Genomic DNA, 22,852 nt, shown 5'->3' on the forward strand with positions numbered 1-22,852 from the left:
ATAATGGGACAAGATGAAATACCAAAAGTAATCGCTTTCTGAATCCATATGCTCATAATTGTTTACTGGAATTAGTAGCAGTTAATTGTCTGAAGACAGGGGGATTGCAGGTCTCAGGGAGGCTACAGGTGCCTGGGGCTTGATCAGTGTCACTGGGAAGGGGAAGACTGAGAAGAAAAAAAAGTGACCGTGGTGCCTTGTTCTCCAGAAGACGTGTCCTCAGTGAAGGCCATCCGGCATGGTGAGTTGACACGCATGCGTTTGCTGTTTGCCGTGCGTTGCTATGTATGTGCCCGGGCACTTTTAGCTAACTCCCCCGGTGCTGGTGGCAGGCTTGTTGGAAACCTCCTGTGTTATCAGGACACTTCTGATGGTCTGCTGCTGTTACTGATTGGCATTTCTCCCCTTTTTGGACAGGAATGTGAAGGCAAGAGAAGAGGGGCTTAGGGGCGGGTAAAATACATCCCTTGAGTGTTTTTTAGAAGGCCGCTGAAAGGAAAGATCTTGTGTTTGATGCAAAATGGAGCAACATGCCCACACCATCCCGCAGGGCCGTCCCCGGTGTCCACGTCCCCGACCTCCCTGACGTGTCCGACATCCCTCTCCCCAACCCGTCCCCAGCACCCCCGTGGCCGGCATCGGCTGGTGGCCCATTGCCAGCCCTCAACGAGGAGGAGCAAGAGGGCGACTAGGGGAGCCAGGGGGACGGGACATGTCCCCCGCGCTGTCCCCAGACACCCCAGCACCCGGAGAGGGACCCTGCAGGCGGGGGGGGTGGTCGTGCAGCGCCGTGGGGACGGCGACCCGCTCAGTGTCACCTGGAAATGAGGAAACGAGGGGCCGCAGGGGGCTCGTGGGGACACCGGGGAGGCACGGAGGGACGGCGGTGGGCAGGGGCGGCTGGAGGGGCGGCGGGGGGACCCGGGGCCGGCGTTGCCACCGGCTGCTCCCCCCTCGGGGGCTGGTGCCGCCTTCCAGCTCCCCACCCCCGCGGGGGTCCTTGTGCCCGGGGCACGGCGGGGCGAAGGCCGCCGCGGCGGCCCGAGGCCCTGGGCAGCCGGCGGCGCCGGACTGTGGCCGTCATGACAGGGGGCGGTGGTCGGTTGCCGCGGCGACGGGGGGGGGGGGGGGGGGGGGGGGGGGCCTCCGGCGGAAGTGACGTTCAGGGGAAGGGCCGGAAGTAGCGGACGCGGCCGGAAGTGCCGGCGTGATGGCGGAGGTGGAGGCGGTGGGGAGCGGGGCTGGGGGTAGCCCCGAGGCCGGCAGCGGCAGCGGCAGCGGGTGGCGGCGTCCCCACGGGCCGCTCCAGCGGTACTACGGCCCGTCCGCGGCGGAGGCGGCGGAGGCAGCCCCGGATCCCACCGACATCAACGGGCCCCACTTCGACCCGGAAGTTTTCCTTACGAAGGTGACCTTTGACCCCACAGCGACCTCACCCCCCCCCGCGGGAGCCCCCCGGGTCGTGATGGAGACCCCGGCCGCAGACACCCCCCCACCCCCGAGACGGAGCTCCGGGGACCCCCGGGTCGGCCCCAGGGACCCTGCAGGGGCCCCCGAAGGGGGCGGTGGGAGCCCTGTGGGAACCCCTGAAAAGGTCCCTGGCGCCCCTTAAAGAGGTCCTTGGGCGCGCCCCGTGGACTCGGCCAGAGGGACTCTGCAGGGCCCCCGAAGGACCCCCAGACCACCCCCAGGAACCTAAGGGGTCCCCAGGGGGACCCCACAAAGGGACCCTGCAGAGACCCTATAGATCTTCTTCCATAGGCACTCTTCAGGATACAGTGTGTTTCTCTATGGGAACAGTATTGGGCCCCTCTGGAGCGGTTGGGGGGGGGGCCGGGGGCAGTTAACACTCCTCAGGGGGGGCAGTTAGGGCTCCTGGGGGGCAGGTGAGGATCCCAGGAAGGCCCCGGAGGGCAGAAGGAGGCTCCTGGGGGACATTTCCAGATCCCAGAAGGGAGCCGGGGCAGGGGGGGCATTTAGGGGCCTGGGGGGCAGTTAGGGCTCCCTAGGTTGTAGTTAGGGCTCTGAGGGGGGCAGCTACGGGTTCGGGGGGGCAGCTGAGGATCCCAGAAGGGCTACGGAGGGCAGTTAGGGCCCCAGGGGGCCAGTTGAGGACCCCAGGGGGACAATTGGAGGCTGCAGGGGGTAAATTGGAGGACCACAGGGTGTAGCAGGGCCCCACGGCAGGGAAGTGGGGTTGGGGGACAGTTTTGCAGTGTTGCCCCTCTCCAGGTGCGCAGCGAGTGCCCCCTGGGGCAGTTGTTGGCCCGTGAGGCCGCGCTGGGGCGGGAGATCCGTGCCCTCGACAGTGACATGCAGACGCTGCTCTACGAGAACTACAACAAGTTCATTTCTGCTACTGGTGAGCACCCAGCAGGAGAGACCCAGGCAACCGGGAGGGACTGGGGGGGGGCCTGGGCAGCCGAGGGACCCAAGTGTCTGGTTCCTTCTCCCCAGACACCATCCGAAAGATGAAGGTCGACTTCCGACGCATGGAGGCAGAGATGGACGATTTGGCTGCCAACATGGCCGCCATCAGCACCTCCAGTGCCCGCGTCAGCGCAGCACTGCAGGACCGGCACCGCCGTGGCGCCCAGCTTGCCGGTACGGAGAGGGGGGGACCCCAGGAGGCAGATCTGGGGGGTTGTGGTCAGATCTTGGGGTTGGGGAAGGCCTTGGGGGTTAAACCTTTGGGCTTGGGGGGGCAGATCTGGGGGCTGAGGGGACCCTAGGGGTCAGATCCTGTAGGTGGGGGTGGATTGAAGGGGACTGGGGGGACAGATCTGGGGGTTATGTGGCAGAACTGGGGGGTTGGAGGGCAGATAATGGAGGGGAGGGCTGAGGGGCCTTTCCGGGGGGCTGGGGAGACCCCAAGGGGGGGCAGATCTGGGGGGTTGGGGGCAGATCACGGAGTGTCGGGAGACCCCGGGGGGGCAGATCCAGGGGTTTGGCAGCAGATAACGTGGAGGGGGAGCTGAGGGGCAGATCTGGGGGCTGGGTGGACTGGGGGGGGGCAGCACCAGCCCCTGGCCCCGCCCACATCTGCTAACCCCGCCCCAATAACTGACCACGCCCCTTTCTTGCCCCCATGCTTAACTCTGCCCCTGACCCCCCCGGCCCCCCCAGGGGTGCAGGTGCTGCTGCGGAAGCTGCAGTCCCTGGTGGAGGTGCCGGGGCGGCTGCGGCGGTGGGCAGCACCGGGGGCAGAGCCTGCGCGGGCCTTGCGCTGCCACGCCCGCGCCCGTGCTGTGCTCCGCCACTACCGCCACCTGCCCTCCTTCCGCGCCATCGAGGACGAGAGCCACGCCATCATGGCCGAGCTGGCCCTGCGCCTCCGCGCGCGACTCCGGTGCGTTCACTCTGGAGCCTGTTGACGGTAGCTCTGGGAAATGGGGTTTTGGATGTTTGCTCTGGAGCCTACTGATGCTCTGGAAACAGCCTTTGGGGGGGGTTCACTCTGGAGACTAATGATAGCCATTCTAGTAAACAGCCTTCTTGGAGGCGTGATGGTGGTCGTGGTATGTTAACTCTGAAAACTACTGATAACAGCTGCAGGAGACAGTTTTTCAAGGGGTCGGGGGTGTCAAATCTGGAGCCTAATGATAACAGCCCCCAAGAAACATCCTAGGGAGGGGGGCGTTTACCCTGGAGCATATCAATAACAACCCCAGGAAGCACGCCTTGTGCATAACATTCATAGAGGAAGGGGGATAATTCTGACCACTACTGAGAGCTTTTAAAAGGTTCTGCTACATGTTTTTTTTCTCATGTGTTTATGGTAAAGGGATAATTCTGGAACCTACTGAGGAGTTTTAGTGATTTTTCATTATTATTGTAAATGTTGGAACCTACTTTAGTGAGGCGAGAGCGATCTTTAGTGAATTTTTTTATTACTGTAACCACTGTTAACTTTGGAACATGCTGATGCTATTAAGTATTTTTTTTCCCCTTTGTTTTTTGAATAATTACTGTTTACTCTGAAGCCTACTAATGACTTTTATTGCTTATTCCATTTTTTTGCTGTGCCACTGTTAACTCTGGAACCTGCCACCATCCCCAAGTAACCCCCTCATTTCCCCCACCCCCTCAGGGATGACACCTTGGACCCCAAGGAGCTCACCGAGTGCGTGGAGATGCTCTTGCAGCTGGAAGAGCCACCTGAGGAGCTATGCGAGGAGTTCCTGAGCCACGCCGGTGCCCGCCTCGAGGCCGAGCTGGCGGCGCTGGAGGCTGAGCTGCCCCCAGCCGACCCCTCTGGTGCCGCCGCCACGCCGCCCCCCACCTCCGACATCCTCGACTTCGTCGACCGTGGCAGCTCTGCCTTTGTGGGCAACCTGTGCCTCCTCGCGGCCTCGTACCGCAGCCTCTTCGAGGGACGCCCAGGGGCTGGGGATGGCCGCCTGGAAGCCTTCGCCGCCACCCTCACCACCCGCTACTTTGAGCTGCTGGAGCGGCGCCTCGCGCTGGAGCGGGGCCTGGGCGACACCTCGCTGCTGGTGCGGGCACTCGACCGCTTCCACCGCCGCCTCCGCGCCCTCCTTGAGCTGCTGCCTGCCGCCGGGGCTGAGGCGGGCGCCGCGCTAGTGGCCCGGGCGGCGCGCGAGCGGGTGGATCGCTACCTGCGGGCACTGCAGACCTTCTTCCTGGGGTGCCTGGGCGACGTGCGCCAGGCGCTGGCCGCCCCCCGGCCCCCCGGCAAGGAGGGTCCCGGCCTGCCTGACCTGCTGGCCACGCTCGCCTCCTCCGTTCTTGGCCAGCTCAAGGCTGTCCTGGCCTACGTGCAGCTCTTCACCGCCAAGGATGTCGCCTTCGCCAGCCTGCCCTACTTCAAGGTGGGCCGTGGGGCGGCGTGGGGCAGTTTGGGGAGTTGTGTGGGGCATTTGGTGGGTCACTGGAGCAATCTGGGTTCGGCACAGGGAAGTTTGGGTGTTGCACAGGGCAGGTCAGGGCTTGCACAAGGCGGACTGGGGGGGTCATGGGCAATCTGGAGGTAGCACAGGGCAGTTTGAGGGTCACTGGGGCAGTTTGGAGCTTGTACAGGGTAGTTTGTGGTTTTTCAGGGCTCCAGGGTGGTATTTTTGGGGTGTAACCCCCCATTTTTTGGTCACAGGGGGAGTTCTGCGTGGAGGCAGTGCGTGAAGGGCTGGTTGTGGCCTTCGTGCGCTGGCTCTGCCGCACCGCCCGGGGCTTTGCCGATGGCCCGGCTGAGCGGGGGGCCCCCGCGGCACCCCCGGCCCTGCTGCTGCTCCTCGCCCGTCTCTGCCTTGACTATGAGGCCACCACCATCAGCTACATTCTCACTCTCACCGATGAACAGTTTCCTCCTCAGGTGAGCCCCCAAAACTGCCCCAGTTGGCCTCAAAATGGCCCTAAGGGGACCCTGAATGTCCCCAAGATGTCACAAAATGGCTCTGCATCCCTCTGTGTCCCAGCATCTATTCAGGACACAGTGGTGGGTACCGTGGTGTGTATGGAGGTATGGGATCTTCATTCTGTCTTTCTGTGCCCCCAGATGTCCCTGAGGGACCCCAAAACGTCCCCAAGTCCTTCCCTGTGCCCTGCTGTTGCTCCATGTCCATCCAGGATATGACTCTGGGGATGGCAGTGCACGTGGAGGCAGAAGGGTCCTTGCCTGTGCCAGTGTCTCCCAAATGTCCCCAAGGGGCTTCTGTATGTCCCCAAGTCCCCCCAGATGCCCCAAGGATATGAGGATGGCAGCGATGCTGCTGCAGGTGGGGTGGCCTGAAGAGCATCCCATGTGTCCCCTGACGTCCCTGTGCCCCCAAGACATCAGGTGGTAGAGGCATGGGGGGCATCCCCACATGTCCCTTGTATGCCCAGGCCATGGGGCCAGTGGGGATGGTGGGGACAAAGCTGTGCGCGGAGGTGTCAGGTGGTATTCCTACATGTCTCCACACGTCTCCATGTCCCTTGCACCCCCCAGGACACAGGCCCAGCGGTGACACCGGGACCGGCACTGTGTGCAGAGGCACGGGGGGCGGCGCAACGGCTGCTCGACCACTACGTGCAGGTCCAGGGCGCCGCGGTGGCACAGATGCTTAGGAAGAGCGTGGAGACACGAGACTGGTTGGGCACTGTCGAGCCCCGCAACGTTCGTGCCGTCATGAAGCGCGTGGTCGAGGACATCACCGCCATTGATGTCCAGGTTGGGGGAACACCAGGAGAACACCAGGAGCCCAGAGGGGCTGGGGATGGTCCTGAAGTCCCCCAGGGGGTCCCACGTGTCCCGGAGGGTCCCTGGAGAGGCCCTGAGGTCCCCATAAGGTCCTTGAGGACTTTAGGAAGTCCCCAGAGGGCCTCTGCAGGGGTCCCTGAAGTCCCCGGGTGGTTCCCAGATGTCCCGGAGGGTTCCTGGGAGAGTTGGGAGTCCCAGAGGGTCTTGGTGGGGGAGAGCTGAAGTCCGTGAAGGGTCAAGAGGAGATGCCCAAGATCCCCATATGGTCCTTCAGGATCTTTGGGGGTCCCAGAAGGGTTTGGGAGGGTCACAGAGGATTTGAGGGATCCTGGGGGGGGCGATAGGGCGGACACGGTCCCAGAGGGTATTTTGGGTGGATTCTGGGATACCAGCACTGAGAGGGTGCGGTGCCGCAGGTGGGGCAGCTCTTCGAGGAGGGAGTGCGGCGGGCGCAGAGCAGCGACTCGAGCCGGCGCGCCTTCTCTGTCTACAGCAGCTCACGGGCACCCGGGCGCTACGCCCCCAGCTACACCCCCAGGTCAGCCCTATCACCCGGACACCTCTCGGCCACCCCTTGGGCCTTCCCTGGTCACCCCAGGGCCGCTGTGTCACCTCTGTGTCACCCCTGCAGTACCCGCTACGTCTTCCCCATGACCCTCTTCAAGTCCCCAGACTGTCCCAATAATTTCTCATCCCTGAATGTCCCAACCATCCCCACGTTTCCCCTGAGTGTCCCAGTATCCCCTGATGATCCCCAAGTGCCTTGCATCCCGCGATTGTCTTGTCTCTCTGTGTCTTTGACCATCCCCATGTTCCCTGACTGTCCCCACATCCACTGCCCATCCTCATGTTCCCGTCTTTGTGTCCCCAAACTGTCCCAATATCTCCTGACCATCCCTGCATCCTCTGACCATCTCAGTGTCCCCATCCCTGTGTCTCCTGACAGTCCCTGTGTCCCTGCCCCCACATCCCCCGGCTTTCTCAAATACATGACTGGCCCCGTGTCCCTGACTGTCCTGGTGTCACCATCCCCAGTGCCCCCATGGACACCCACCTGCTCAGCAACATCCAGAAGCTCTTCTCCGAACGCATTGACATCTTCAGCCCTGTCGAGTTCAACAAGGTGAGGCCATGGGGACATCCCCATGTCCCCAAATGTCCCCAAGGACCCCCCCGGTCCCCATATCCCCAAGGGCCCCTAAACTGCCCACCTTCCCAGCTGTCACATGTCCCTGGTGTCCCCATGACCCAGGTGTTGGGGCCCAGGGCGTCCGCAGGAGCTGATGACCAGGATAAGGGTGTTCCCATTGTCCCCTGATGCTCCCTTGTCCTAGGTATTGGGACACAGAGGGTCCCTGCGGCTGATGACCAGGGCAAGTGTGTCCTCGTGTCCCTACTCTGGCTTGACTCAGGGCTTCCCTCTGCTCCCAACAGCCAGGCCAAGGGTGTCACTATCCCCCTGTGCCACGTGTCCTCTATGTCCCACTGTCCTGTGTGTCCAAGCTTGGGGGTGGCAGCCAGGACAAGGGTGTCCTTCGTGTCACCCATATGCCCATTGCTGATGGGACTTGGGACCTCCCTGTACTTGAAGAATCCAGGCCGAAGGAGCCCCCATTCCCCTGTGACACGTGTCCCCACATCCCATGTGTCAGGACTGAGGGGATCCCTTGGGACTGGTGACCCGGATGAGAGCATCCTAGGAGCTGATGGCCTGGAGGGGGGCGTCCCCAATGTCCCCACATGCCCGTGCAGATGTGACTTGGGGGGGCCTTCTGGCCCCCCTGTACCACATGTCCCTGCTGCCCCCACGTCCCAGGTGTCAGTGCTGACTGGGATCATCAAGATCAGCCTAAAGACGCTGCTGGAGTGCGTGCGGCTGCGGACGTTGGGGCGCTTCGGGCTGCAGCAGGTGCAGGTGGACGGCCATTACCTGCAGCTCTACCTCTGGCGCTTTGCCGCTGACGAGCGGGTAGTCCAGGGGCTGCTGGATGAGGTGGCCGCCAGCGCCGCCCACCGCTGCCTCGACCCCGTCCCCATGGAGCACAGTGTCGTCGAGCTCATCTGCGAGCGCGGGTAGGACATGGGGCCACACGGGCGTGGGTTGAGGTACAGGACGTAGCATCACATAGCGGAGGGACATGGGACATCTGTGTCACCATGGGGCACAGCCGAGTGGGGACATCTCTGAGACGGGGACATGTCTTAGGTCCTGTTATATATCTGGGGACAGACCTGTACCCTATGAGTCCCCACACGTACATGGGGATATTGCATGTGTCCTCCCCCACACGGTAACACACAAGAAAGTCCTATGCCCCCACACAGGGTCACCCCAAGTCTCCCACCCCCAGCCCTGGTAACACCCCACATTGTCCCCCCACCCCAGTGACACCCTCAGTGTGTGCTGACACCCCGTGTTGTCCCTGCGGCTCCAGTGACACACCATGTCATCCCCCCACCTTGGTGACGTCCCCTCATGCCTGGGAACATGCTGGGCACAGCCCCTTTGTCACAGTTGGGGACAATAAATAAAGTATGTGTGAGCTGTGCTTCGCATCCCCTGCCTGTGCGTGGGGTGGGGATGGGACACAACAGGGACAGATGCCTGTGTTCCTGGGGGGAGGCAGTGGGGGTGTGTAGGGATGAAGAGGGGTCACCTAGATGCCTGGGTCCCTTGGCCACCTGTGTCCCCATGGGGCAGTGGGGAGGGGGGGCAGACCCAGCCCCTTGCACAAACACCCTTCCTCTTCCCCCTGCTGCACCCAGTGCCTTGCACGAGCACCCAAGGAGCGTCCATCCCCTCCCATGAGCAACCTGGAAGTACCTAGTGCCTTGTCCAGCCTTCACATGAGCAGCCAGTGTCCTCCCAGCCACCTCTCACAAGCACCTCGCACGTGCCCAAGGCCTCGCACAAGCAAGGGGGCTGCCTCCCTGCGAGCCCCAGCTGGCTGTGGGACCTCAGCAGGGTCAGTGCTACTCATGCAGCTCCTGCTCGTCGCTGCCAGGCACTGCAAGGGGGTCCCGGGGGTCGGGGGGGACAGCAGCAGGGTCAGGGGTGCAGGCAATGCCCTGGGTGTGTGGTTGGGGAAGGGCTGTGCTGGAGAAGCAGCCCTCTGAGCCCTGGCCCTGGCCCTGGCCAAACAGATTCCCCACCTCCGGGCTGGGATGAAGGGTGTCTGCAGGGGCCAGGGATAGCCGGCACAGCAGGGGTTTGTAAGGTGAATGAAGCCCCCCACCTGTCACATGCAGGGATGAGACAGCAACGGACCAACAGCAGTGAGAGAGCGAGCACCCATAAGGGTCCCAAACCATAAAAGTCAGGGACCAAAAACCTTAGTGGGTACTAAACAAAGTGCTGGGTAATCCTTGGGGTCCTTAACTTAGAGGCACAAAACCCTGCAGCATGAAATGCTGGGGACACTTACACTGGAGGTGTAAATGCTTGCACACTACTGATAAAAATCAGAAGAATCAAACCTCTTCTCATCACTGTCCCAGCCCTCCCAGGGTGACTTTGGAAAACTCACTTCATCTGTCTCTGATGAAAACCCTGGTCACCGTGGACTCCCCAGACATCTTGGAGAGATGGACAGACAGACAGACACTCCTGCTGGAAGAGATCAGGAGCATCTGAGGAGTGTTGCAGACACTGGGGTCCCTCGAATGGAGAAGCCTGAGCAACTGCAATGAGACCTTTGCTCCTTCGCTTCCCGCTAACATTAAGATCATGACACAGACCTCTTGGAAAAGCATCAAAAGATACAAAGCACAAGCTGAGAATTCAAAACTCCCTAGCTCAGGTCAGGGATCTCCCATTGCCAGCAACTGTGGGCACAGCAACTGGCAGTTACAGCTCCTTCACAACATTTATTCACCCTGGAGTAAGGCCATTTTGGTATTGTTTGTTAAACAAGGTTGGAAACTGGAGGGTTGCCCCTGGCCAGCCGTTCGCTCCCTCCTTTCCCCCCCACAGCGGGATGGGGGAGGGAACTGGAAGGGCAAAAGCAAGAAGAACGTGAGGGTTGAGATAAAGACAGTTTAACAAGTGTGGGGGAAAAAAAAGGAAAACAAGTGATGTGACAGCATCCCTCAACCACCTCTCACCAGCAGATGGATGCCCAGCCACCTTCCGGCAACAGGTACCTTAGAAAGCCTCCCCGAGTCCCGGTTTTCTTGCTGAGCATGAGTGTTCAGACCTACTAAGAGACAACCTTTACTAAGAGTGATCAGACTTGCTTTCAGGGGAATGAGGGCAGATACGAATTGTGCCATCACTGATTTCTGTGGCAGATCCAAAAATTAAAGCGAGGTATCCTGAGAGGCATATCATGTCTTCTTATGGGATTGTATTTCTTTTCACATTGCATTCTCGCTCTGCAGACTTGTATGATAATTTAAGACTATCTCTGGGTTTGGGATTAAGGGAGAAAGAAGAGCTGGCGAGTGCTTTTTGTTCAAATGCGTTTGTGCATGGTGGCAAAGTTAGCTCTTTCTTTTAGAAGTATCCTCAGCTGGATGAGAAGGAAGGAGAAAGTAGAAGTAAATTGTTTTTACTTTTGATTTCAGAGAAGAAACATTTCATTTTGGTTCACAACAAAGCAGCAAGAACAACCACCAATTTTCATGTTCCTGGAACAGACAGAATAATGTTCAGTTCTGCTCATACGAAAAGAATTGCATCCTGCTTTTAATAAACAGGTTTATTGTTTGACTGATTCCTTGGTAGGACGAGAAGTACATGGACATACCCTTCACTTTTTTTGAGCTGGTGAACTCCTTGACCTCATAGGTCCAATGTTAAATTGCTTCTGTTAGTAGCAAGAGTGATAGGCCATATGGGCAGTATACTTAAAAGGGATGCTTGTATATTGGCAATTGTCTAATCTGCTCTTGTGCAGTTCCTGTAATCAGAGCAGTTTTTTGTTAAAATAATTGGGCCAAACTGGCAGAGATCTGGATTCAGATAACATTATTTGTCTTCAGAAAGACCTGCTGTGATCCTTCAGCAGGACATCAGCATCCTGGACTTTCAGTTGCTAATCTGTGCAAAAAAGGACTTTGCAGATTGCCTTTCTTGGTAAGACTGGCTCCCTGCAACCCCTTTTGTAAAGTATGCAAGTTCTCATGGGCCTGGCTGCCCCCTGCATGTGTCATGCACATCCCCTTCAGCTGGGATCATTCATACTCTGTGACCAAAAGGTCGAGTTCGGTAATGTTAATGATCCAGGCCATTTGCTAGGACAAATTTCCTTCATGTTGTCCTTTGCAGTCACTTGAACAAGGCTTGGAAATGTCAGGCTATGCTCTGCCCATGGTGACAAACTACTCAGCCCCTGCTGTCGTCTGCCTTCAACCAAAAAGATTTTCCAACGTGCACAACGTTGTTCTTGTCAGGGTGGTTTCTGCACCTCTGCAGGAGCCTTCTGCAAGTTTTGGAAAGCAGCAAATGCTGGTTTTTGTCACTCCTATCACTGAACTTGATCCTGTCTTTGAAAGATGAGGAGTGGTACTGACCATCTGAGGCAGGTAGATCTAGGTCAGCCTCACTGCTCATTGTCTTCCTGTGAAGTTCAGTGTCACTGAGGATTAGCTAGCCTGGGATGGCTCTGCTTTTACATATATGTAGTGGCAGTTAAAAAATGTTCTGCTTCTGCTCTTTGGCACCTTTGTGGAGTCCTGGGGGTGGACCCCATGGCACAGGCAGCACGGGCAAAAGCATGTGTCAGGGGTGTGAGGTGGAAGAGATGGGCAATGGGGGGAACACCTTTGTTGGCTCACTTTCCCATAGGGCAGTCTATACTCAAGATTACACATCAGTTTGTTCCAGAAAAAGGACATTACCCTTCCCTCAATCCTCACTGCATTTGTGAGTTCATGTGGAGTCAGTATACCTAGTAGGAGAGTGTGAAGCTGAAGAGAAGTGGTGGGAAAGCACCAAAGAAGATGTACAAGGAGCCATTTCCTTGGGTGTTTAGAAGGTACACTGTCCCTTCTGGTACTTTTCTCTCAGTCCCATCTGCAAAGGAGCAGCCAAGAGCTGTGGGGTGAGGTGCAATTGTGCTGTCTGCCCAGTTTTCCCCTGGGAATCACTGGGCATCCAGCTTGCTTTCAGGTTTTTGCTGTAGTCAGTGCTGACACCGAAAAATGCCTTCTCCTCCAGGTGACTGTGTGTGTGCCGCCTGGGGATGCTCGGAGCGCCATGAGTGTGGTCCAAAGTGAGCTGGTGTTCAGCTCATGCTCAGTGAGTTTTGGATCCTTTGCTATCAGAACTACTGCATTTATTTTGAAAAATCATCAACACTTGGAAAGTTGCTTTGGTTGAGGATGTGATTCCCTCGGGTCATTCAGAGTTAAATTGCTGACCCATGTGCATGTTTGTGCTGTGTCTGTGTGTGTTGTGGGTGAGTCACTATATATAATAATGCTGTTGTTTAGACTTTACCAAAACAAACAGCATCTTGTCCTAACAGTAAGGAGAAAAAAATACCTTTATTTATAAAAACAGATGACAGAAATAATTTTAAAACACCATCTGAATTTTATTTAGAACGTAGATGTTATCTCTAAAGAAATAAGATCTAAAATAGACTGGAAGGTGACAGGGTGTAATAGTCAGCACACAGAGTTTAGAAAAACAGCTGCCAGCATCGTGGTTTTCTCCATTTTTTATATTTGTTCTTTTTCCAGAGGCTTTGGATATGAGAAACTGGAAGTCATCAGGGAGTGTTATCAGCAGCTGGGTCAAATATTTTGTCAATTTAAGCCTCTGTCCGAACAAGTTTCTGAAACAGAAAGTCAGAGCAGTGAATGTAGCATGCCAAAATATACAACTGCAGAGAAAAGCCAGACTTACCTATGATACTTGAACGATATACTGAAGTTGTAACCTCTGGCAGAACTTGCGTGAGGACAAAGGCTTAGTCTCTCACCTGCAGGTGCTCACCAGGTCAGTACATGTCGTGAGCTCATGTGTGAACACTAACAAAAAGCAAGTGTGTCACATATGCCAGAGTCTTTCTTGGTATTACCTAGAAGTTTTCTTTCATCTTGGCTCTGTTCCTAAAAACACACCTGCATGAAGCAGGTGCTTTTTCCACAGGGGGAGGTAGCATCTCCATAAATTCTAGCCAATAAGAAAAATTATGGTATTTGTTGTAGAGACCATCTTTTGTTTGTCAATCTCTCAAAGCACTTGGAAGCTTTGTGCTGGTCTGCAACCAAACCTGAGGCCAAGGGATGCTTAAGTTAATGTATTTGGGTGCTCTAGGTCCAAAATCTGGCACAAGGCTGCACAGTTACATACATTTATGATAATAATAAAAGGAGTGAATTACCAGCAGGTTGACCAGGGCCTTTATATGCTCAGGAGAAAGCTCATCAATACATTCCTTTAATGCGGTCAAAGCAGCTCTAGTCAAATCATCGACTTTATACTGAGAAATTGGTCCAGTGTACAGCTGTTCAGCAGAGCCTTCAAGAAGCGTCTGAAGAAAGCTAGGGACAATCTCATGAGCAGAGCCGGCTCCTGGAGTATGAAAGACAAAGTGGAGTGCAATGAACGAACCTTTCACTTGCTCAGATTCAGCTTCTTCTACCCTTTAACCCCCTCCATCCCAATAATGACATACAAATCACACTAAGTTTTCTGCTGAGTGTGTTCTCAGCTCTGCGGGGCTTTTTTTGAAGCCTTCAGAGAAACGGGTTGCCACTGCAGGAGCTGCTCTGTTGCACAGGTCCCTTGGTGGAATCCCACCATTCAGTGATAAGCTTCTGCCTGCCTGGTCCTCAGCCTTTTCTCAGGCTTTGTGGGATTTTTTTTCTCTTTTCCATGCACCTTTGTTTCCTTATGTTATTCCTTGTTTTCTAACCAGATATCAAAAATGATTCAGCTCCCTTCTCTAAATATGTTTGTGTATTCATCACCCAGGTTGTCTGTAATATTCAGTAATTACATTTTTTCTCCTGTCTCTGGAATTGTCAGCATTTTAGATGAAAGTAAACTGAAAACGTTTCTGCTCTCTTAATCTCTTTTCTTCGAGTCCAAATCTTGTCACCTTCTGATGTTGCTACCTACACAACTGCCTACAAAGGCTGATTTTGAATTTACACATAACATGCTGTTCTTCCAAGACCTTGCTAGGTTTTCCAGGGCTACTCATGCAATCTGATCTCCTTTCCATATTCGCTTTGTATAAACTGTCTTGATTTATTCACTGAGCCTTGATTTTAAAAAAATAATACTAATCATGTCTGCTAAGTTCTGTCCCTTCTAGTAAAATTCTGGTGTTTTTTCTCCTCTTTTATTGTCATCGCTGTTCTTAATTTATGAGATTTAATGTGAGTCACATTGATTAAAATCCATATGCTTTACCTACTTTTATAAAATTATTAGGTTCTTCAACTGATGAGATAATTTAGACTGTCTTATCAGGGTACAGCATATTCCTTTATCACTCTGCTGTTTCTCTTACTCTAATTGCACATAACTGTGTTTTTGGTTAATAACCTCAGAGGAATTAACCAAGATGTGAGTTCACCACCACCCCCTCAACATGTTGAATTACATTGCCTCTATTTTCACCTTCCAAGTTTACTTCTTTCCCTATATTTATTTTCTGTTTTCTGACACTTTGGCATCAATGTTGCCTCAGATTAGGCACCTTTGTGGGCTCAAGGAGCCAAGCCTAGAGGTAATGTTAGGTAATGGTAGTAGTTACCCATCATTAAATAACAGAGTAACGTTGGGTTCATTTTGCTTTAGGTTGAGTTGCCACATCTGCTGTAGTCCCTGGAAGCAGCAGGACATATCATTTAATCTAGTGTAGGTGCTTGTGCTGCGATGAGGTGTATTGTCACCAACTCTAGCCCAATCCATCAATTCAAAGGAGAGCCAGAGTGAGTACTCGAACACCAGCCATCACATTGCAGAGATGAAATTTAGTCAGATGAACCCTACTGTACATATCCAAGTGAAAAAAAATCTCAGAGACCTTACACAAGCTGCTGTGATTAGTATTTTCTTGGAGGCCAGGTACCTAAATTTCCCTGTCATCACCATAAGTCTTCAGTGGGAATCAAAGGGACATCATTTCTGCCAGCAGGGACACAGCATGCTTTCTCTGCAAATTTTAAACGAGGCATCAAGCTGCCTTTCAGTTGCTTCCTAGAGTAGTTTCCACCAGGTGTTTTAATGGTACTCTGAATATTTTGAATACTTTGTGCAGAAGTTCAGTAAGTTCAAGGTTATAAAAAAAAAATAATAAATTTAAAATCCTATTTTTTTAATTCGTGAAACTTACCAAGGGAGCTGCAGAGCACCACGGTGATGAGCAGAGTAACAGCCAGCTTCATAGCAGAGAGTGCCATTTTCTGCATGTTGTGTGTTAAGCTGTGAAGGCCAGTGACCGTCCTTTGCAACTGAACACAAAAGACCTGGGATATATATGTGGGGAATTATGCAATGCAATGGAAGGAATGGGCCCAACAGGTCATGCAGCTGTACTAAAATTGGATCCAGGTCATGCTTGTTTATGAAGTGGACAGATGAAAAATGTGGGTGACCTCTGCTTCCATCAACTGCTGTCATTGGACCTGGAACAGTGAACATGGTGCTTTGTTAGTGAGAGTTCGCGCTGACATTATGTGTGGAATGTATGGGTTTTGAAGCTCAGCACGAGGAGTGAGATTACTCTGTCCCTGTAAGATGCAGAGCTCCAAAATCAGCAGCCAATAAACTGCATCAAGCCATTTTATCCAAAGCACTTTCAAGCTCATTTATTCCAGGCTTCTGATGTGATTTCATGCAGAACTGCTGCCACTTTTCTTGCATAATTATTCTTCTATTGTTTTTCCTGCTTCTCTTCTGTAATTCCAGTTCTGCAGGGACTAATGTCTTTATAAGCATCATGATCTGTGACCCAGAAATATATATATATAAGATATAGAGATATATATAAAAAAGATATATCTATATAAAAGAGTAGGCTGATGCGTGAATGAAATAACCACACATTAAAGAAGAACATCTTTAATAGCTGCTTCTATAGAGCTTTTCAGCTGCTCTTAGCCAAGTGTGCATTGTTGAGGCATGGAGAAATTGCCTCCAATAAACTCTGAACTGGCAGCTGAATCAGATATGTTGATAATCTTTGGAATAATATCTCAGTGTCACTCCTGAACTTAAAAAAAGTGAAGCACATTTTTAAGGTTAATTAATGGACTGTTGGCCAGCTGAAGCAACGTTCAGCACAGATGGCTAATTCTTGAGTTACAGACCTAATTCTGCTAGCTGGCAGCCAGGAAGGATTGGTAGCCTCCTTATCCTTTCCTCCCACGTGGGGAAAGCCCAACTGATTTTCATTCAACCCTGTGCTACACATGACTGGAAGAGTTCCTGGTGCACGTGTGGACCCCACTAGACCCCAAAGGTGGATGGGGTAAGGAGGTTGGGAGAGTGAAGATCAGATCCATGGACCTTCCCATTAAGATGCGAGCTATTACTGACTATATGGCGCTGTGTTCTGCTAACCTACTAAAATCTAAAATTACCCTGGCAGAAGGGAAGCAGTAATGCCAGTGTATGTCTTGGAAAAAAAATGAGATAGGAGAAAGGAAGGGTCTTTCTGTGGACATGGGGTATCCTCCCTTCTGACTCCTCCTCTAGTAAAGAAGGAAGCGTGAGAGTGTCCCCTGGAAATGTCAGGAGATGCTTTCTGCCAAAGAAAGTGCTCTGCGTGATTAACACATTGAGCAGGGGGAACATGTCATGATCAACACTTCCTGTGGCTAGGATTTCAGTTTTTGGCTCTCAGGTAATAGGAAATGCTGCACACTCAGCATATCCCCTCTGTGAGAAAAAAAGAGGCAGTAGATTTTACAGGGCCACATCTTCAGCTGAAAAAATAGTGTATTGCAGTAAATAAAAGGGGGGGGGGGCTTTTTTGAATGATTCAGCTATCACACATACAAGCTACAACCGTAAAATGATATGACCATGGTATTGCGAAGACTAAAAATTTTCCCCTATCTTCTTCTCTCCCCAGCATAAGAAAAGTATGCTTTATCTCTGAGATCTTACATAGTCCATGTGCAACCAACAGCATTTGAAAGAAACACTTATTTTCCTGCTATACTACCTGATCCCTTTTAGTATCTGTGCTGAATAGGTCTTCTGAGATCTCCCTCTTGGATTTGTCTGTGTAGTCTTGAGTGACTTTACATCTCAGGTTGTTCTTTTGTCATTCATTACCCCTGATTCTATGATTCTATGATTTTTAGCAGAGGGTTTCAAAGTCCATCAGCATTCAAGTAAAACATGATGAAGTAGTGGGGACCCTGAAAGATAACAGGTCCACCACTTCTCTCTTAAAATGTTATGTGGTTGTGGAGGGGTGTCCAGACCCTCAAGGGATTGTTGGAGGATATAGTTTATTTTTAGATGGGTGTGAAGAACTACATAAACTGTGAATACCTGGTGACCTTCATATAGGACTGTAAAAATATATTATTTTAATCTTTTTATGATGTGAGGTTCATTGTCTAGGTGACTACAGTACTGAAATATGAAATTATAACATAAAATTCCTTCCTGAAAATGTTCTCATTAGTTTTTCATGACATTTTGGCGACAGGTTGGCAGTAAAGGACTTCAAGTTGTAAAGTGGCTTAAAGTGCGTTAGCAAAGTCTTGAGAGTCGTTCTCCAGGTGGGTTTTCCCTCTCCTGAGATTCGGTGGGAGGCTGTTCCCCAAACATGACCTGGCCACAAAGGAAAAGCGCAGAGGAGTGCCTGAACTCCCTTGGGTTGACAGTTAATGCACATAAAGAGATAGATACAGCGTGGATGTCTCAGGAGCTGGAATCAAAGCGCCATGGACTATAAGAAAATGTGGTGGCCATGGGAGCTAGCAAATAAGCAGTACCTGCAGGATGTACTAAATTTAGGGACCGGTCCTATGATTTGGACAAATGTGACCAGCTGTTGCTTACCTGGACTTCAGGTATGAAGCATTGGGTGCTGGACACTTCTTCACTGTCCTTGCTTAGATGCTTAGCTCAGAAGGGGTTTGTAAATACTGCTTTTGTACTCTTCCCCTCAGTGCTGGGTCTATTTGCTTAGGGTTATTTTTCCAGTTTAAATCAGGACACCAGGGGTTTCTCTATTTTGTGCTCCAACATGTCTATATGGCAGTCAGAAATTCTTAGGGTACAGAAAAGCTCCTTTACCAGTTTTTGAGGATGTCCACAGAAACAAGCGAGCAAAGTGCCATCTGGGGCAGGCTGTGTACTGTGTTCTGGATAATACACTAATGCATTTCTCTGCAGCACAAGTGGAAGCCACACAGTCATCAAGATGTTTGTATTTGTTGTATGCGTGGAAATTCTTGGCAGAGAATTCCAGAGAAGGGGAAAGGGGTTTCATTTTCCTATTTGCCTAAAAAATTGATTCTGTTTAGCTAGGAGCAAGCTGTGATGTTCAGCAAGCAGAGCCTGGCAGCAACCATCAGACTGCGTATGGCAGGACCACAGGAGAGATCCAAGAACTGTGCTGGGAGCTCCAAGGGATCTTATTAGCCACTTGGCTTCAATGCTCTTGCTTATTCATCATGCTTTAAAAGAAAGAAGTGTTTGACTGTTGAAATAATAAACATGGTCTCAGAAGGCATCTGTGGCACCCTTGTACCTCTGGCTTTGTTCCCCTCACAGCATCACTGCTGGAGGCAGCCTGAGTAGGGACCTGTGCTGCAACGACCCCCCACCCAGCCAAGCTCTTGATCTCATTTCACTTCAGAGATCTGGCCACCTGAAAGCAAAATGACAGAAGAGTATTGCAGGATTCCCAGGACACAGGCTAAGTCAGTGCTTTGTATTGTGGCTGTTCAGTTTCTAAGCTGCAAGTTTAAGGAATTCAGTTTTAAAAGCTCCAGGGAGGTTTCACCACCAGCTGTCCTGGCAGGAGCTTGTCCTGGTTTTTGCATCCCTGGAACTGATCCCACTGGGAGTGAACAAGGGTGCCCTTGAAAATGAGGGTTTTTTTCATGTTCTTCTGGTTTTAAACAAAGAATGTATATAATTTTATTTTAAAAGAGTGTGAATTTCAGATTTGCATCAATTAGTGACAAGCAGCTTAACAAGGTCTGTGATGAATGGGAGGGGAGTACATCCTTTCATGGCATATGCATCCTATTATTATCTTCATGCTGGAACTATGACACTAAACACCCCCTTCCCATTACATGGACACATCAGTGCTGTGGGGTGATGGCACTGCACTCAGCCCGCGTGGTTTTCTTGCTTTTAATATGTTCTTATTCTGAACATAGGCAATTGGCTGGGCACAGGCTGCCCAGAGAGCTTTTGGAGTCTCCTTCCTTGGAGTTACTCCTGATGTTACCAACAATGCTCTCTCATATTACAAATGATCTAAGAAAAGAGAGTGCTTTGCATTGCTTTGTAAAAAATCCATCACATTTTTCTTCGAGAATGATTTCTGTTTTCTCTTCATTGTGCATAACAATATAATTGAATGACAACTGCAGTGGTATTGAACTTGTTCACCTCATAACTGTAGATGTTAATGTATATATGTTTCAGCAACTGCTTGTCTCGCGAGTTAGACAGCTGGTAAGGATGATCTCAAAATGAATTATCAAATCCTACATTTTAATAAGATTAACGAACAAAGACAATTATTTGTTTTATCTTATTGTAATAAGAAACCTAAATTATTTTGAAACAGAGTACCTGAAAATACAGTACCTTAGTGAACATGGAGCTGAAAATTCATTGTTAGCATGGCAAAAAAAGATGGCTTTTTTTGCATACAGTCTAGCACTTTTTTTTTTTTTTTGGTGGCAGATATTGTTTAGTCTGAAAAAAAGCTCAAGGTTCTCTGTGCAGCTTTGGGAGAAGTGATAAAAGTATATAAAGAGCTTGCTTACTGCTTCATTGCTATGACTGGAGCCAAGTCACAGGTCCCAGCTGCTTGCGAGTGAATCAGATACTGCAGGCTGGATGCAATAAAAGATTCCCCGCATCTCTACACTGTGTGTGACAGCATCTGTTTCATGACACATTCATGCATGTTAAACAGGGACTGGAGCATATCAGGAACATGCTCACATCTTTATGGCTGGTGTCTGCTCTTTTCGGAAGCTCATCTGTAAGGTCCTAAAGTGGCAAGAAGCTGAGCACATCTGAACTTGTTGAATTGAGAGAAAAGAGATGGCGGGAGCACTAGCAAAACCCCAGGCTGGTCCTGTGTCTTGTTAGGAAAGAAAAGACGATTTGGGTGGGTTTTCAGGAAATACTGAGAGAACATGAGGAAGCAAAGATCTAATACTAAAGTAAAGATCTAATCCAGCCAGCTGGGACTGTTCAGCCTGGAGAAGGCTCCAGGGGGATCTTTCACAACGTATCTCAATACCTGAAGGGAGGGTGCAAAGAAGATGGAGCCAAGCTCTTTTCAGGGATGCCCAGTGACAATGGGCACAAACTGAAACACAGGGGGTTCCCTCTGAGCATCAGAAAACTCTTTTTCACTGTGAGGGTGACCGAGCACTGGCACAGGTTGCCCAGAGAGCTTTTGGAGTCTCCTTCCTTGGACATATTCAGAAGCTGCCTGGCTGTGGTCCTGGGCAAATGGTTCTAGGCGGCCCTGCTTTGAGCAGGGAGGGTTGGGCCAGCCAGCCTCCGGAGGTCCCTTCCCACCTCAACCAGTCTGTGATTCCATGAACTATTCCTGTGCCAGGTGTGTAAGTGCTGAGTCCTTCTGTTCCTGAAGGGCTCAGTGCTCTCAAAAGGGGAGACTGCAAATAATCAGCTGTCCTATTCCCCATTAGCCCCCAAAAAGAAAAAAACTCCCCCTAAAAGATGTATTTAGATGAAAATAAGCTTCTAGAGTCCCTGAAAAGACCCATGATGGCCCTGGAGGCAAGAAATAGTATTTGGAAATATGTATCCCTTGGCAAGGACTGCTAATCTGGATTTTCATTGTAAGCTACTTAATGTCATTTGGGGATTTGTCTAAAAGTGTGTTTTTCTTGTTTTCCTACTGCTGGCAATATTGTCAGCAGTCAGGTCACTAGAATCCATTTTAATTGATAATAATATTTTCAGGCTAATCCCTGAACAATCAAAAGAAAAAGTGTGGTTCCAAACTTTACTGGGAAGACCCCTGTGTACTTTGGAGCGTGTCCCATCGCGTGCCAGCTCAGGGAAAGCTGGTGTCTTTCCCTGTGTGCACAGAGGAGGTGACAGATCGGGGACTGTGAGAAGGTGAGGATGTGAAAATGATAGGATTTAGCATCTGTTTCATCATACAGCCTTTCCTGTAACCCAGCAAAGCCCTTTTAAAGACAGCGGGGTTTTCTTGCCTGAGTAACATTGCAGCCATACCACCAGCTCGCTTCTCGGCCACTGCTGAAGTCTGTCCAGTGCCGCTCCAGGCCAATGCCACATTCCCCAGGGGGTATCCTGTCTGGGACACGCGGGCTCTGCTGCTCCCTGTGCAACGGAGAAAGGGATGATGACAGCTAAGAGAAAGGCTTGGCAGGGCTATAAATCATGAGCAGCACCTTGTGCTGTTTTGACATTCCTGCAGCCTTGGTTTTAGTCTTTCCACCATGAATAAGTCTTGAGATTTAGTAAGGATGTAGGTATGGATCTCTTGGGATACATGTGATGCCTTCACATTCACCTGCCAGCTTCTCCACCATCTATCCGTTTCCCTTCCCTACTCGCAAAGCCATTGTGCCGGTCATTCCAATTCCGCTATATCCATTCGCAGGTGGTGTCAATGCTGTGCATGCAAGAGCCTGCCCACAGAGAAGCCAGATCTCATTTCTGAATCAGGGATGACTTGGAGAGTTTAGTAATCGCTCTCCTTCTGTGTCTGGTAGAAAGAGGGGGCAGCATGAAAGGATTATGGCTGGATGCAACCGAGAGTTATTTTCACATGTTCCTAGTGTTAAGACACAGGTAAGTTTTAACAAATTTGCTGTTGAAAAAACTGTGGTTCATGAAAGTAGGTGATGAATGATACTTTGTTGAGTTGTGTCTCTTGGCTGGTGCACGTTGGATAATCTAGAAAGCAGCAGATAAAAATCTTAATGGCTTAATTCTCATTTATAATCCAAACATTGGAAAGATCTAACTATTAGCTTGTCTTACAGCAGATCAGTACAGAATTGAATTTGCTTGTGCACAGTGTCTTCTGCAGCTACTCTTTGTGGGTTTTCCTTTCTTGTCTTTAGGGTGCTAGGGCAAAGACTAGTGGGAGAGTTTGTGTCAGGTGGTTGGGCCAAGTCCAGATTTCTGCAGTGCTCTCGCACCTCAGGGCTGAGCCAGCAGCTTGGGTTGGAAAAAATGCAGTGTGAGACCCTCTGTCAACACACCTCTAGGGCATTTATTCTCATTTCTAGGAATCCTTCCTGCTTCTACTTTGTGGAAGGGACCCTGTAAATAAAGCTGTTGTGTTTCGGTGACAGCATTGAAGAGGTCAGGAGAGGGGCACAGCTCCAAACTTAGCCAGGTAAGCAGTTCATTTTCATGACGGTGAGGCCAGTCAGAGCAGAGGCAAGCCTCATGCACTTATTTCCACATTCTCTGTGGTTCCAGAACCACTTAACCTATCTGGGAAGGGAAAGCATACATGCACA

The 22,852-nt window shown here is 51.4% G+C and overlaps 2 protein-coding genes across 8 annotated transcripts; one reads left to right on the top strand and one right to left on the bottom strand.

Moving 5' to 3' along the window:
- Window positions 1–1,179: 1,179 nt before the first annotated feature.
- On the top strand, window positions 1,180–18,668 carry VPS51 (VPS51 subunit of GARP complex). 7 transcript variants are annotated; one of them, XM_030039645.2, is made up of 11 exons: window positions 1,180–1,408; window positions 2,233–2,362; window positions 2,458–2,604; window positions 3,127–3,349; window positions 4,091–4,832; window positions 5,111–5,329; window positions 5,945–6,166; window positions 6,613–6,734; window positions 7,232–7,319; window positions 8,013–8,269; window positions 18,650–18,668. In XM_030039645.2, exons 1-11 carry the CDS (start codon window positions 1,211–1,213, stop codon window positions 18,651–18,653), a joined length of 2,352 nt encoding a protein of 783 aa, XP_029895505.1. In that variant the 5' UTR covers window positions 1,180–1,210; the 3' UTR covers window positions 18,654–18,668. The 7 variants fall into 7 exon arrangements, with proteins under 7 accessions (XP_029895505.1, XP_029895501.1, XP_029895504.1 ...); XM_030039641.2 differs by lacking the exon at window positions 18,650–18,668 and adding an exon at window positions 12,886–12,913; XM_030039644.2 differs by lacking the exon at window positions 18,650–18,668 and adding an exon at window positions 12,357–12,375.
- Window positions 12,696–15,702, bottom strand: SCGB1C1 (secretoglobin family 1C member 1). The gene is made up of 3 exons (XM_030039646.2): window positions 15,496–15,702; window positions 13,531–13,721; window positions 12,696–12,978 (listed from the first exon to the last, which is right to left on the bottom strand). The coding sequence occupies exons 1-3, from the start codon at window positions 15,569–15,571 to the stop codon at window positions 12,955–12,957; spliced, it is 291 nt and encodes a 96-aa protein (XP_029895506.1). The 5' UTR covers window positions 15,572–15,702; the 3' UTR covers window positions 12,696–12,954.
- Window positions 18,669–22,852: the final 4,184 nt, after the last annotated feature.

The sequence above is a fragment of the Aquila chrysaetos genome, chromosome 16 (genome assembly GCF_900496995.4).
Source record: "Aquila chrysaetos chrysaetos chromosome 16, bAquChr1.4, whole genome shotgun sequence".
NCBI lineage: Eukaryota > Metazoa > Chordata > Aves > Accipitriformes > Accipitridae > Aquila > Aquila chrysaetos.

Coding starts and splice junctions, on each gene's coding strand:
- SCGB1C1 (XM_030039646.2), bottom strand. CDS start 15,571: ATGCAGAAAATGGCACTCTCTGCTATGAAGCTGGCTGTTACTCTGCTC. Junction 13,722..15,495: donor GGTGCTCTGCAGCTCCCTTG/GTAAGTTTCACG, acceptor TTCATACTCCAG/GAGCCGGCTCTGCTCATGAG. Junction 12,979..13,530: donor AGGCCCTGGTCAACCTGCTG/GTAATTCACTCC, acceptor TTTCTGTTTCAG/AAACTTGTTCGGACAGAGGC.
- VPS51 (XM_030039639.2), top strand. CDS start 1,211: ATGGCGGAGGTGGAGGCGGTGGGGAGCGGGGCTGGGGGTAGCCCCGAG. Junction 1,409..2,232: donor CGGAAGTTTTCCTTACGAAG/GTGACCTTTGAC, acceptor GCCCCTCTCCAG/GTGCGCAGCGAGTGCCCCCT. Junction 7,320..8,012: donor GCCCTGTCGAGTTCAACAAG/GTGAGGCCATGG, acceptor CCCACGTCCCAG/GTGTCAGTGCTGACTGGGAT.